Source organism: Salvia splendens, chromosome 1 (assembly GCF_004379255.2).
Source record: "Salvia splendens isolate huo1 chromosome 1, SspV2, whole genome shotgun sequence".
In the NCBI taxonomy this organism is placed as follows: domain Eukaryota; kingdom Viridiplantae; phylum Streptophyta; class Magnoliopsida; order Lamiales; family Lamiaceae; genus Salvia; species Salvia splendens.
Window position 1 is genome coordinate 12678174 of NC_056032.1, and position 14595 is coordinate 12692768.

General features: G+C 36.9%; 2 protein-coding genes across 3 annotated transcripts; one reads left to right on the forward strand and one right to left on the reverse strand.

Moving 5' to 3' along the window:
- Window positions 1-231: 231 nt before the first annotated feature.
- On the reverse strand, window positions 232-4882 carry LOC121742675. The gene is made up of 5 exons (XM_042135890.1): window positions 3680-4882; window positions 2828-3588; window positions 2662-2751; window positions 879-1610; window positions 232-761 (listed from the first exon to the last, which is right to left on the reverse strand). The coding sequence occupies exons 1-5, from the start codon at window positions 3762-3764 to the stop codon at window positions 636-638; spliced, it is 1794 nt and encodes a 597-aa protein (XP_041991824.1). The 5' UTR covers window positions 3765-4882; the 3' UTR covers window positions 232-635.
- A 3492-nt stretch (window positions 4883-8374) lies between these two features.
- LOC121742680 (mitogen-activated protein kinase kinase kinase 1-like) lies at window positions 8375-14595 on the forward strand. Of its 2 annotated transcripts, XM_042135904.1 has the most exons (9): window positions 8375-9590; window positions 9841-9925; window positions 10029-10091; window positions 10191-10348; window positions 10772-10844; window positions 10924-10983; window positions 11299-11409; window positions 12115-12360; window positions 14077-14595. In XM_042135904.1, exons 1-8 carry the CDS (start codon window positions 8506-8508, stop codon window positions 12322-12324), a joined length of 1845 nt encoding a protein of 614 aa, XP_041991838.1. In that variant the 5' UTR covers window positions 8375-8505; the 3' UTR covers window positions 12325-12360; window positions 14077-14595. The 2 variants fall into 2 exon arrangements, with proteins under 2 accessions (XP_041991838.1, XP_041991846.1); XM_042135912.1 differs by lacking the exon at window positions 11299-11409.

Genomic DNA, 14595 nt, shown 5'->3' on the forward strand with positions numbered 1-14595 from the left:
AGACGGCTCCTGATGGCCTAAATGTAGAGAAATCTAACAATAACATTATTGATACACTCTTTGGACATTTCCTTGAATATATGGAGTATATCACATTTACATAAACCGTAGAAATGGGTTAAAATTTCAGGCCATTTTAATTTTTGAACAATCATTCAATTATAAACTTCTTTCTAAAGCAGAGGAAGCTGCTGCAGCCTGCATGCTGATGAGGTCATAAAAAATCATAACTAACTGGAGATTAACCCTTTTCCCCGAACAAAAGAAACAATATATCAATTGTTCAAAACATTCTCCTATTTTTCATAAGGCAAACACTGTTGAGACCCACACTTAGCAGAGCAGTCTTGGAGCAGAAAACTTCATAAAAATCTACTGTATTTCTATTCTCTTCGCTAATTTTTGTGACCTTATGAAAAACTCTTATCCCCACCCAAAGAAAGGGACACGGTCACTATAAGTAATCATCAGGATGTACCATCAGTAAATTATTCCTATCCAACTTCCACGAAACACCTAAACTATCTTAGGCTCAAAGCGCTCAACTTCGTGCAAAGCACTGTAAGTTCTCCACAAGCTAACCAAGAAAGAGAAAGGACCTCCACAAAACAAGGATCTCAGTAGAAATCAGCACCTCAAGATTCCAGCTTAGCATCAGAAGAACTCAATCCAGCAGACACGCCTCCGATATGTGAGTCAAACGGAAAGATTTTTGGCGGCGCCTCTTTCAAGATTTTGAAGGATGGCTTTGAATTGATGTACTGCTCAACATAGATGTAACAGCTATTTCAGTAAAAGATACAAGTAATACAGCAAAAACAACTAATCAATATAAATGGAGGATGATTATAAGTTCACTTCACAGGCATATGACATACCTTAGTAATATCCTCGCGGAAAGCATTAATTTCTTCTTCAGTAAGACCACCTTCGTCACCCTCGGCATTTTCCTCCCATCCCAAAGAACGTAACAATGCAGCTTCCTCCTCCTCTGGGAATATAAGATCTAAGGTAGGGTGCTTCATTCCGTTACTAATATGCCTCTGCACATCACAAGTACCAACATTTTCCTTTATGTCACCTCTGATTTCAGGCAAATTGTCCCCACCCAAGCTTACACCTAAGGAAGTTTCACCACTCTGAGAAGTATTACCACACATAACCTCCATCTCGGACTTATCTGAAGAGGAAGGTGAAATTGCAGTGTTAATCTCCACAACAGGTGAGGAGTTTGCTGTTGGCGAACCAGAAATAGAAGAAGAATTCTCCAAAGATTTCTTCCTCACTGAGTTGAAAAAGTCATTTCGGCTCTGAGCTTGGGAAGTGGGTCTCTTATCCAGCACAATAAATGCAGACTTGCGGCCATGGACTGGATTGTTTGTTGAGCCTCTAGTTGCAGTTGATCCAGAAACAGATGGAGCAGTAAGTGTAGAACTCACAAGTTTGCTACTACTTGTTGGGCTCAAGCTATCCTTCATAGCAGGAGCAGTACCATTCTTTTCACGCACTGACTTGAGAACATGGAGCTTCCCCACATTTGATGCTTTTAAAACATCACTCTTCACAGGCCCAACCACCTTATTTTTCTGTTTATCTGACGAACTGAAGACCTGCTCCATATGACGGCATAGTTAAGCACCAGTAGAGACTAATTCACCAAATAATTAACATCTATAACCAGAAATTAATCCTTTTTTGTAGTAAACAACTTTTGCAATTCAGCTTCTAAAAATGGAATCAACAAGTACGATGGCAAATGATATAATGATGGCCTGTACCCAAATCAAACCTACCAAAAATAGTACAACTCTTTAAATTAGGGGCCCAAACAGTTAACAATTAATACAGAGATTTTCCTCAGTCTCCAACAAACATTATTAGAGAAAGAGAAGTGGAAGGAAAATATCAGACATTCCCTCTTTAGAATATGCAATTTCAACCGTCACAGGCTCACAGCCACTCGACTAAATACTTTGATAAAATAAGATTCAAGAATAAATAAAGCAGGTGGTCATGAAGACATGAAATCATTCTACCCAATAAAAAGTATCAATAATTCCATAAACAGGCATCACCTGCATTCTGCATCACTTATGGCCTAGGACAATCATCTTCTGCATTCTCCATCATAATTATCTTGGTAAAGCTAAGACAGTCTCACTTTTTTATTAAGAATTGAGGAGGGAAATAGTCAAATTTGGAATCAAATTTAGGTACTCATCCTTGTGTGTCATTAATTCTATACAGAAAATTGATGGTATTCCGATTCACAAATGTCTTCATCAATGAAAAATCAAATCGGCAGGAATATCCAGTAAATACAGATTCGATTCGATCAACTATGACAACATTGACTAGAAGCACAAAAGCAAGATCATAATTACAAAGGAAATAATAAGACAATTAGCATGAAAGAGTAAAAAAAAATCAACCAAATTTCATGCTATATACTCTTGTAAACTGTTTTTTCACATCACAGATGCGCATATATTGTACCAGGCAGAAAAAAATTGTCCACCTAGTGTAAGATAATAAGAAAAAAGATACTCTTGGAAACCAATATTGTTTAACAATATTAAGATTTCCTACTACGTATTCTTCTATCTCAATTGAATTATAATATCTCAACTATTAAAGGCAGATCGTGTTTAAAAGTCTCACCAAAGTTTTAGGCATTGATGGCGTCACAGGGATTAATTGCCTAGATTGTTTGATAGCCAGTTCTTCAAGTCTCTGAGTTCCCACAAGTAACTGCAAAAGTAACATTTGAGCATCATCATGTGATCAAATATACATTTTATATCTAATATATAGACAGTGGACCCACCGATGGAGTAGTTTGACCACGATTAGGAGCCTGAGCTACTGCTTCTGCCATATTGAGATTGGCGCTTGAGCCCAAAGCCACTGTAGAACTTCGTGTTGCTGCCTGCTGCACAGGAGAGATGACATTACTATCACTTCCAAATAGAACGGGAACCTCTGCCAAAGCTGAAGTCCATTTTTCGCCGTTGGCAATGGTTGAGGAGCCTATAGGTAAGCCCAAAATAGCAGAACCCAAACCAGGAGATGGGACTCTTCCAACCTCAGGAATAACTGTTCTTTCTTCAGACCCCAATGATGGGAAATCTTTTTCAAAAAATGTTTTCTTCACTACACCAATGGGCCTGCTCTTAATAAGCAAACCATTGGCTTTGGTTCCAACAGTAGTGCTCGAATCAGTTATAGCATTCTTGTGCCATGTGCCTACATTGTTCCCAGAAACCATCGAATGAGAACGGCTGAACCCATCCCTCTCATATTTACTTAACAAGGTGGCTCCTGATCCATCTGATGAGTCCCGCCGCCTACGGTCCCTCATGATTGACATTTCCCTATCACGAGAATCATATGCATTCCTATCCCAATCCCTATCATGTTGCTTGCCAAAACTACTATGAGAGCTCAGATGACCAGAACCATTACTACTAGAACTTCGGCGAAAATATGAAGAGGTAGTTCTGTCAGAACTAAAAGATCGTCCAAAATCATGACCATTACTCTTGGCAGATGACTTATTTCTTGCAAGCTTCAATGAGGTTTGATCATCTAAACAACAAAAATATCATCAGAATCTCAAAAAGTCTGAGCACTGCAATTTTTTTTATAAAATTAATTGGCTTAAAAACAAAGAGATTACCTGAATTTGATGGACTGCTGCCTCCATTCAGACTTCCAGCATTTTTCAACCATTCTGGTACTAAAGTGGGCTCACTTCTTTCCATAACTAGCACTAAACATTATCTAGTATGAAATAATAAATGAAGAGAAATCCTACCCTGTCTAGAGTAAATGACTATGCATCCATTTTCGCACACATGACAATTATTGCCACGCTTTCAACTCCCAGACAAAATCATATGTCCGTCGTCACAAAAGTTAAGACAACTGTATACCGAACCACTGATAATTCCCTTCACCATAAATCCATTTTCGCTACTCTCCACTACTCGCCTTCTCCATTACTCATCAGCAAGAATTCCAAGAAGGAATTGAAAAAACACGTATCTAGTCCGCAGGGGCACGGGTGTACAAATAAATCTCAAATGCAGAATGCATGCAACTCAGGCTTTCCTCTATCCAATATATACTATAATATATCAAGTCAATTAAGAACTTCCCCACTCTACCAGCCAGAAAAAGACAAACTTATACTCCTGTCCACTGCAGAAAAGACTTCAATAACATCTTCTAAAGGCCTTGGCACTCAAAATATTCAAGCCAACAACACCAAAGTATCTCAACAGCGAGTAAATTAACAAAGTCCACTAAATTTTACCCCGCTCTAAGCACATATAACACCAAAAACAGAAGAATCCCTCAGATATAATGTGATAGAAGCATAGATGACCAAACCCTATTCCCTAAAATCCATCCAATAATCGAACACAAAATATCACTAGGGTTTGGGCAGTCCAGCAACTCGCAAAATCCCCCAAAAATCAGAAACAGTCCTTTTATATATCTATGGCTAAAATAATAGACTAAGCCTGAATTTTCTGGATTACAATTGAGAAACTAGAAATCTATACCCTCAATAGTCGCGAAGAAAACCCTACAGCTTTTCACTCGCCGCCGCCTGGGTCGTTTTATGTCGCTTCAGAGTCTGTAAATAAATACGTTAATCGCTGAATTTTGTCCCCCTAAAGAAAGAAAACAAGTAACGCCTAATTTCTCGCACTCTTATGCTAAACTGCACAGCAAAGTGTGATGGATGAGAAGATATTAAATCTGTGCAAATTTGAGGACAGAATTTTCTGTATGTATATATGCGTTGGTTTATTGAGGAAGTTTTGTGTTTCTCTCCCTCTCTGTTTTAATAGGTTGCGAATTGTGAAGAAACTCACTTTCATACTCCTATTTTCTCTCTCGTTATATTTCCTTTTTTTCTAATTTATCGCCCAAAAATAACACCTACACATTGGTCAACATTTATAACATTATTTATTTATAATAAGAACACCTTTTACGTATTTTATTAGTATCCGATGCTGTATTAATGTCTTATTTTTAGATAATACTTCATTAAATTAGTCAAACATTTGAGGTATTCAGTGTCTCGTATGCTAGATAATAACAATGAATCGTAGAATTAAATTACTACTAAAATATTTATCTCCAATAAATGAGTCGATGTTTGAGGATCTCCTATGTTTGAGTGATTTAAAGCGATTTACACCCTCCTGCACGCGAGTGATAGTAAGGCCAACCCAATTAATTGTGTTATGATTTGTAGTTATAATCAATTCTAGCAATATTTAGTCAATTCTAAATATAGATGTTTTAGAATCCATGAAAAGGAACCAGTATAAAATGACATACTCCGTATTTATAATTCTTGTTGTATGTAATTACTACTCCCATCTCCGATATTGAATTTTCAGTCAGGTATATAGATAGTGCTATTCTACAATTCCAAAGGAGATTGTATATGTAACTTATTTAAGATGAATAGTTTGAGGTTTAAATGCAATGAGTCAGATCAAATTTCTTTGACTTCTTATAGATATAATGGTTGAGAAATGTGGCGATATGGAGTAATAAAATAAATATAAAGAAGTTTGTTTTATTTTTTTATTATTATTATTATTAGTATTATTATTATTATTATTATTATCATCAGTAAAGAATAAAATGAAAATAGGAAATTGGATGTGGCCAACTATACTACTCCTAACTTGTATCTAAAGCCAACCCGTACATAAACATAAACGTATTTGTTTAATTTGAAATTCCAACGACACTCCAGCGAAAATGCAGCTAAAAATCAAATATAGATTTTATTAGAAATGAGTCACTCATCCTTTAAAAGACCTGGAGGGTTATCCATACTTTTACAGTTGAGCTAGGATCGTTACCAAGTCGATGTGGGACAAGATATTAAGAATTTTAACAGATTTTGCTATATATTGCGATTGAAATTTACAAGGCGAGCGCGAGAGCCAAATGTAGGGGGTCGTAGTATTAAAAAAAATAAAAATTGCACATATATTCTTAATTTGTCTAATATGCATACGAAACCGGTCTATCTAATTTCTGAAATCTAGATACTATACTGCATTTGTAACCTATTTCTAGCTAACGAATCAAAAAAATATTTTATACTAGCACTATCCGCATATTTATACGTATCAGATACAAGGACTTATTTATACTCCATATCTTACTACTCCACTTACTACCAACAAAATATCGCAAAAAAAATGAATGAACTATTGAGATACGATTTGGTTGCATTTTGGAATAATATCAAATGGATCATCATCGTGCTTTAGAGAGGATATTGTACTAGTATAAAAAGTCAATGTACTCTTTTTCCTTCCCAAAACATGGCTATACGCTGTAGATTAACGCCTAACCAAGTAATCCCAATTTCATACTATTACTAAACATGAAAACTGAAAACAATATACCCATTCTAAAAGAACATAAAAATATACTCATCTCATCCCACTTTAGAGTCTCAATTGAATTTGACACGGATTTCAAGAAATATAAAGAAAAATGGTGAAAAAAATAGTGGAATGTGAGTCACATTTTTATATACTATTCTCTCCGACCCACTTTAGGAGTCTCATTTGAATTTGACACGTATTTTAGTAAATGTAAATGAAATTTGATGGAAAAAGATAGTGGAATGCGGACTCTACTTTTATATGAATTATTGGTTTTATAATAAAATGTGAGTGAAAAATAGTTAGTGGAATATGAGGCCTATTACCATTTATGGAATATTCCAACTGGGACTACTAAAGTGGGACACCCAAAAATGATAAACCGGGACTGCTAAAGAGGGACGAATAAAGTACTCCCTCCGTCCCGTGCTACTCGCACGTTTGCTTTTCGGCTCGTCACAAAGTCCTTACACTATTTATAATTTAAGTTAGAATTAATGCATTTAATTAATATGTTAGTTTAAGTTAAGAGCTCTTTTATTAAGTGATGTCTCATTACACCTAAAATTCTTTTTTAGTTACACAAAAAAATCAATCTCAAATTTACGGCCTAAAATGAAAAGTGCGAGTAGCATAGGACGGAGGGAGTATTAGTTTTATAATAAAATATGAGTGAATTGCGCTGGTAGAATGTGAATTCTATTACCATTTATAAAATATTCTAACTAAAACTCCTAAAGTGTAACAGACTAACATGAAAAACCAAGACTAAAATTGGTACGAAGGGGGAGTTATAACCTTCGAAAATTGTCTCATGAGAAATGAGCATATTATTTTTCCCACTAATAGTTTGTTTATTTGCATGTTAATAAAAGTGTTCACTAATCCAATGGGTGTAGTCGAGTGGCATGAGATTCGTCCATCTTAACCAAATGGTTGGGGGTTCGATCATTACCTTTGGGTATGGAGTAGCATTAGCCCAACAACTAATTGTTTTATCCATCGAGGTGTCTATAAATTAGGGCGGAAAATAGTCTTGAATACTCTTGAAATTACAAAAAAATAAAAAAGTATTCACTTGGTATCGCTATCAATTTTCTCATTTATGACTTCCTCCATCACTGTTAATAGTATGTCCCAATTGTTCATTTGAAGATATCTCTTATTAATTGTCTCACTACTTTTTTATATTTAGGTACTAAAAAAAATCAAGCGGAGACAAGATTTATGTTTATTAATACGCACTATTTATTTATATTCAATATTATATTTTTGAATTCTGACTTGCATACGTTGATTATAATGATAACAATGAGTTTAACACTATAAATCATTTCTTTTACTTTTTTTAAAATCATTTCTTTTACTTGAGCTACCTATTTGTGCTTGTTCGTTTCAGTAACTAATGACTAATATTTTTCCAACACAAATAGTCAAATATAATCCAATTTCTAGAATTAGCTGCTCATTCCAAATATATATCAAAATATGTATTACTCCTACTAGTACTAGTTATTGTACTGAGTAGAGACATAGTTTACATTTGGGTTCCTTCAAGAACAACGTGGTACAACTCTAATATTTAAAATTTACTATCCAAAAACGTCTATTGCTACGCATTAAAGGAAATTTTTAATTTTGCATAATAATTCTACGTAACAATGTTTTGATTGTCAATCCCAATATAAATAAAAAAACGTAACTTTGTGGGGTGAGACTTAGCACCTAGGTCATAGTTGCTCAAGCTTTCAATTTACTATATGCAGTAATAAAATGTGAACATGGAAATAAAAATAATGCAGTCCGTACATATTGGTTTTTGGCGGGAGGCATTCTGCAAAGGCCATACTACCTCAGGCGGCCGCCACGTGGCAACGCGTTAGACTTATCAAATAATTTGGCTCTCTGTCTGTCAACCCCCAAATCTGGTCAATATTTGGACGCCCACTTGCTCCCACAGCTCGCTTTCGACTTCAACACAAGTCTCCCCTCTCAATTTTACACGCACAACACACACTCACCCTCCCCCGAAATCTCTATGCATAGCTCCGCCGGTTTATGATTACGCGAGATGTTGAATTCCAAGCAGAAAAGGCCGCAGCACCACCACCTCCAACACCGCCCTCGCCTTGATCGCCGGAACGCCATTAAGAACATCGACTACTACGCCGGAGACGATGGCTTCTCTTCTCCTTCTTCCTCTTCCAACTCCTTCTCCGCTGAACTCTCCGTGCACAAGACGCGCTCGCTCGATCTGCTGCCGCTCTCAGATCGTACCAGCTTTCGGATGGAGGGAATTGAGGGGGAGGCCGATCAGATTTTCCGCTACCTCGGTCTCAACGCTGAGGATTTGTCGATTCCGGTGTCCGCGTGGGAGGCGAGGAAGAATTTGTCCCCTAAGAGGGAGGTTAGGACTGGCGATCGAGGTGAATCGAGCGATGGTTTTGGTGCTAGGGTTAGGGTTGGTCATGGTGAACTGGAAGATGCTGTCGGTGCTGCTGAGGTTAGTGAATATGAAGTCAAAAGTGAGCAGATTGGTGGCGGTGGATGGGGACTTAGGCCGTCGAAGTCAGCGCCTTCAGCTGCAATAATCAGAAAGGCAGTTGAGGAAAATGTTGCAGCTAGCGTGAAGTATGGTAATTGTGAAGCGGGGGATGGAGCTGAGCTAGTTTTTTATTATGATGAAGTTAAGGCAGATGAAACGAGTGAAAACCAAATAAGTTTAGGGATTAGAGGTTGTAGGCCACCAACTCTGGCTCCTCCTCCAGCGGTGATGCGATCGGTTGTGGATCATACGAGCTCCACTTGGGAAATATTTAGAGGCTTTGGCCCTCAAGATAATCGGCCGGAATCACCGGGAGATGCCAGTAGCCATCCGATTCATAGAATTGAAGAAAGTGAGGAAGTTGGAAGGAGAGATATCAACGTTAGGGAAGAAATGAGTGAGGATGCTGGGGTAGAGGATAGGGGAATTGGCTTGGAGTCATGTTCGGATTCTTCAAATGATGAAAGAGGTGACAGTTCCATCGGATTGGTTGGGGATAATAGTCACACTATCTCGCCAAGTGGTTCACTCAGGTCTAATATCACGTCCTGGCAAAAGGGTGATTTCCTTGGCAGTGGATCATTTGGGACTGTGTATGAGGGGTTCACCGAGTAAGTTATTCTTTATAGCTATGCAGAATTACTTGATCAATATTAGTATCCACCACTGAAAATATATTTTACTATCTTTTGTTTAATTAGACCCTTTATCCTTTTGGTTCTGCTATATTTAGAGTATTATCACCTGGTACCAATGACATAAAAAGCTCATGAAGGCCTTTTGTGTTTGATATGGATCACTCAGGAAGGTGCTACAGTATTTCTTTGGGTCCTGACAGCTTTGTTCATTATTTTGATGCAGTGATGGGCTCTTTTTTGCTGTGAAGGAGGTATCTTTACTGGATCAAGGAAGCCATGGTCAGCAAAGCATTTTCCAGCTTGAACAGGTATTGCAGTTGATAATGTAGTTTCGTAAGGATCTGAAAATCATTATGCAGATGCCAAAACCACAACCTGGATTGTTATTTATCTTCTTATATAATTTTCCAGGAGATATCTCTTCTGAAGCAGTTTCAACACGAGAATATTGTTCGCTACTTGGGCACTGACAAAGTATGCTGTTAACTTCATTAGTAGATATCTCAATTATCAATGTACTTACTAAATAATTTCTCTTTTTGATTCTTAATTTGAAACATTTTTATTTTTTAGGATAATGAAAAACTATATATTTTCCTTGAGCTTGTAACAAAGGGCTCCCTTGCAAAACTGTACGAAAAATATCAGCTTCGGGACTCCCAAGTCTCTTCATACACAAGACAAATTCTAAGTGGGCTGAATTATCTTCACAGCCGTGATGTCGTTCACAGGTGCTATACATCATCTCAGTTTGTTCTTCTATTTATAGTGTCTTTTCCAAGGATCTCATATTCTCCCAGAAGATTACTTTTTCCTTTCACTTAGTATTCTGGGCAATGTATGTGGGAGCGGATTTAGTAACTTACTGACAGTTAGTTTTTAAATAGCAGTACTAGGATTTTATGTTGCCTTTTTCTCTTTTTAGCAGCACTCCTATTTTTTGTGCTTCCTCTTCTCTTTCTACTGGCCCTCCACGTTAGGAATGAGATTGTATTTTCATGTAAAGCTTGTAGAGAGGTTGGAAAATTTAAAATGAACACACATTCTAGTTCTCAACCAGAATACTCGTGAAAATAGAATAAATTAATAGATATCCCCAATTCCCCCCTCAATTTAACACCTTCTTACAGAGCTCTGATTTTTCTTCTTTCAAGGGATATCAAATGTGCCAATATATTGGTAGATGTTAGTGGTTCAGTGAAACTGGCAGATTTTGGATTGGCAAAGGTTGATTTCTGGACACACAATATAATTTCTAATATTATTATATGCATTATGGTTGCTAAAAGTTTACGTGTTTCCTCAGGCAACAAAACTAAATGATATAAAATCTTGCAAAGGAACACCCTATTGGATGGCCCCAGAGGTGAGTTTCCTAGCTGCAACTAGATCCTCCACACCCACTTGTCTTTTGCATAGATGCTTTGTTTTTTATTTTTCATGCACTAGCCGTCAAGTTTTGCCAACTATTGTACCTTTTCCCTGGTTAAGTGTGAATAGAGTGGCACTAGGCAAAATGTTTTTTTTATCTTTCATTCACAATATATACCAAATATATATTCCATTTCCAAGGTTCTCTCATCTAAATCGCCAAACAAAAAAGGGCTATGTCCTTGTTCATCTGCATTTTTTATCCACAAAAGTTACCTAGATCCAAATTCGAGACACTTCATACTGTCAGGTTGTGAACCGAAAGAACCATGGATATGGGCGTGCTGCTGATATATGGAGCCTTGGCTGCACTGTGTTGGAAATGTTAACTGGTCAAATTCCTTACTCTCACTTGGAAGGGGTATGCCATGTTCCCTGACAATATTTAAGATTTCGTTACCTCTTCCTAGTTTTAGACAGTAATTTCATATCATGAATTACTGAGTTGATTTTCCGGGCTGAATCATGTAGGTTACGCTGATTGGATCTAAAAGATTACATAATAAATTACTCTGTTAAGGGCGGATAATACATAATGATAGTTTCAAAAATATTAATGGTTGGCATATCTAGTGTTAACTTATGGGTTGCCAATAGGAGCATATAATATAAAACAATTCTAGAGCTAACAAAAATTTACAGCTATTTTGGTCTTATCACAAAATTAGACACAATTTCTTAACAATTCTGCTGATCAGCACCACTACTTTGAGTAGTTTTTTTGTCGACATTGGCAACCTAATATCTCAGGAAGGCGGCTGTGAAATATAAATAATCTCTACTAATAACAAGAAAACAGATTTAAAGTGGATGGCCCTCTATGTGTCTAATTGCAGTTCTATATTTTTTGTAATTATTTAATTTTTCAATGTTTTGGCTGCCACGATAACTTCTTTATTCTTTGCTCATCAAGATTTTCTACTACATACATTTAATTTGCACATGTCAGTTTCACTATTTGAGGTTAATGTTTTCGAACTCATGTTTCATGGTTGCCCAAAAGGTGTATGTCTTCCAGCTGCTACATAAAGTGGTGTTCTAAGCATCCTTTTTCTTGTTGCAACAGATGCAAGCACTGTTCAGGATTGGCAGGGGTGAACTTCCTCCGATTCCTAACACCTTATCAAGAGATGCGCAAGATTTTATCCTCAAATGCCTTCAAGTTAACCCAGATAATCGCTCAACTGCTGCTCAACTTCTAGAACATCCATTTGTAAAGAAGTCATCTTCATCGTTCACAAGCCCTGCATCTCCACATTATTCCATTAGGTCGTAGTAACCAATGAAGATTCAACATGGCAAAGATAATGAGGTTAGTATCTTACACTGGCATAGGCAGTTTATTCTCTCTCTCTCTCTCTTCTTGCAAATCTGATTCTTTTGCACCTTTATTTTGGCTGGAATACTAGATGTGAGATTAAAGGGTATATCAAGAATGACAAAATCTATATTTTAAGCTTGTCCGCTTAAATTTATAAATAGACCTGAGATGTGTAGCATATATTTTCTCCGAAAGACTCCATTTTTACGTAATACGCATGGCGTTATTGTCGCTATGGGTAGGGATGTCAATCGGGGCAGCCCTACTCGGGTTGCGGGTTAATCAGGCTGTAATTTTGTCGTGTTAAAATTTTCCAACCCTAACCCTAAACGTTCGGGATTCAGGTTGGCCCAACGGGCTAATCGGGCTGGAAACTATTAATTGAAATTATCTTGTATATTTTTAATCTTAAAGATATATGTTTATAAGGAGCAAATACTAATATTTACAAATCAACATTATAAATCAAAATATATTTAGTACAAATTAAAAACACGAAATGAAAATATAAGGTGGATATAAGAAAAACATGAAACTCACGCAATAAGTAAACAAGGAAATATAATTCATTCTCAAATCTCAAACAAGGAATAATTTTCCAAGCATTTAATTATATAGCAAATTTGTATTTGTGTTTTTAGTTTGGGGTAGTTTATGGCCTGATCCATCTTTTACAATAGGGCACATATTTTTCAAAAAGAAAAAGAAGAAAATGTGGAGAAATTGTTCGAATAAATGGTGCGATGCAAAACAAATGAAAAACAACTAAAAAAACACTTTTTTTGCAACCTAACAGGCCAGCCCTCCAGCCCGCTGGGCTGACCCGCTTAACCCGACAGCCCAAACGGGCTAGCCCGATTCCTAATCGGTTTTAATATTTCAGCCCTAACCCTTTAAATTTAGCAGGCTAATCTCCATCGGGTTTAGTTTACAGTTTGAACGGACAAGTGACAACCTTAGCTATGGGATAGTGCCATTTATTGAGGATTTATATTTGTACATTGGTGGATCCTGCAGCTTATGGTTGCATACTGCCGTGTTTTCCACGCACCATAGTGATGGATCAACAGATTATTTCAGCGTTGATTGAGCAATTTTTCGTAGTACTCTTTGGGATCATTAGCCTTTAATGGGCTGGGTAGTTTCTCAAGCTTTAGCATTTGATTTCCAGAGATTCGCAGGATGTGGAAACATGTACATTTAGTATCAAAGACAGTTATAACTTATAACTATAGAGTTCCCCTTAAGGTTACAATAGGCCTTAATATAGTGATTAAGAACCAGCCTACTTCACAAATGCTTGCAGTAGACTGGGAACCTGTGAAAATGGTGAACAGATGTCCAAGAGGTGCTTGGAAACATCTTCCGTGTTGCCAACTATTTGGTATAAAATTATAGTTTTGTGAGCCTCCCTTCTCATCTGGTGGATGTTTCAGCCTCCCTTTGGATTAATTAGCTAGATGGGTTGTCCATTGTTGGGTCTAAACATATGCGATTTTTTCCAAGCAAATGAGCATCTGGATTCTGTAATAAATCTGACATTAGGTTTGAAGAGCTCACAAGTTGTTTAAGATTATCACATTTCACTTTGCGCTACTATTTGTCTATTGACACTCACACTGCACCAGAAGAGCTCGCTGGCATCGTATTACAGTTCCTTCCCATTTACCTCTCTTGTTGCATGTCACTGACTTCTTTTTTCTTTAGGAGGAATGTTCGTGCTTCTAATCTGAAGGTTTCAGTGGAGAGCCATACTGAATACTCAAATTCACAATAACACACTCATCTGACCCACACTGAACGACGAGGTCAATGTGCTTGGATTGGTTATCACGAGCACTTTGGTATCATTTGCTGATTATTCTCAAGATTAAGATATCATTGGGGTGTAGTAGGCAATTTAGATTTGAGATCATGGTGAATTTAAAATCTGATGGGTCAAATTACAGTGAAGACCTTCTATAGCTCCTGCTAGTACACCCAAAAAGGAAAAAAGAAAAGAGATTGTTTATTGTGCCATTCATTCTGATCATTTCATGTTCTTGTGTTTGTTTGTTCATTTATCGGCTTGTTGTATTAAGGTACAGTGGCTTGCTTAGAAAGTTATCCTGTAGAAGACATTTAACAAGTGTAAATAATGTGTGCCTTTGTAAATAATTCATCCAAGTATGAATGTTTCATACTTTGCTGGCCTCATTTTGAGATGCTAATATTGAATGTTTGAAT

Bases quoted from the DNA above. Each gene is read 5' to 3' on its own strand.
- LOC121742675 (XM_042135890.1), bottom strand. From the start codon at position 3,764: ATGGAAAGAAGTGAGCCCACTTTAGTACCAGAATGGTTGAAAAATGCT. The intron at 3,589-3,679 runs GTAATCTCTTTG...TTTGTTGTTTAG, and splicing joins CAGCAGTCCATCAAATTCAG to ATGATCAAACCTCATTGAAG. The intron at 2,752-2,827 runs GTGGGTCCACTG...TTACTTTTGCAG, and splicing joins GTGGTCAAACTACTCCATCG to TTACTTGTGGGAACTCAGAG.
- LOC121742680 (XM_042135904.1), top strand. From the start codon at position 8,506: ATGTTGAATTCCAAGCAGAAAAGGCCGCAGCACCACCACCTCCAACAC. The intron at 9,591-9,840 runs GTAAGTTATTCT...ATTTTGATGCAG, and splicing joins GTGTATGAGGGGTTCACCGA to TGATGGGCTCTTTTTTGCTG. The intron at 11,410-12,114 runs GTATGCCATGTT...TTGTTGCAACAG, and splicing joins CTTACTCTCACTTGGAAGGG to ATGCAAGCACTGTTCAGGAT.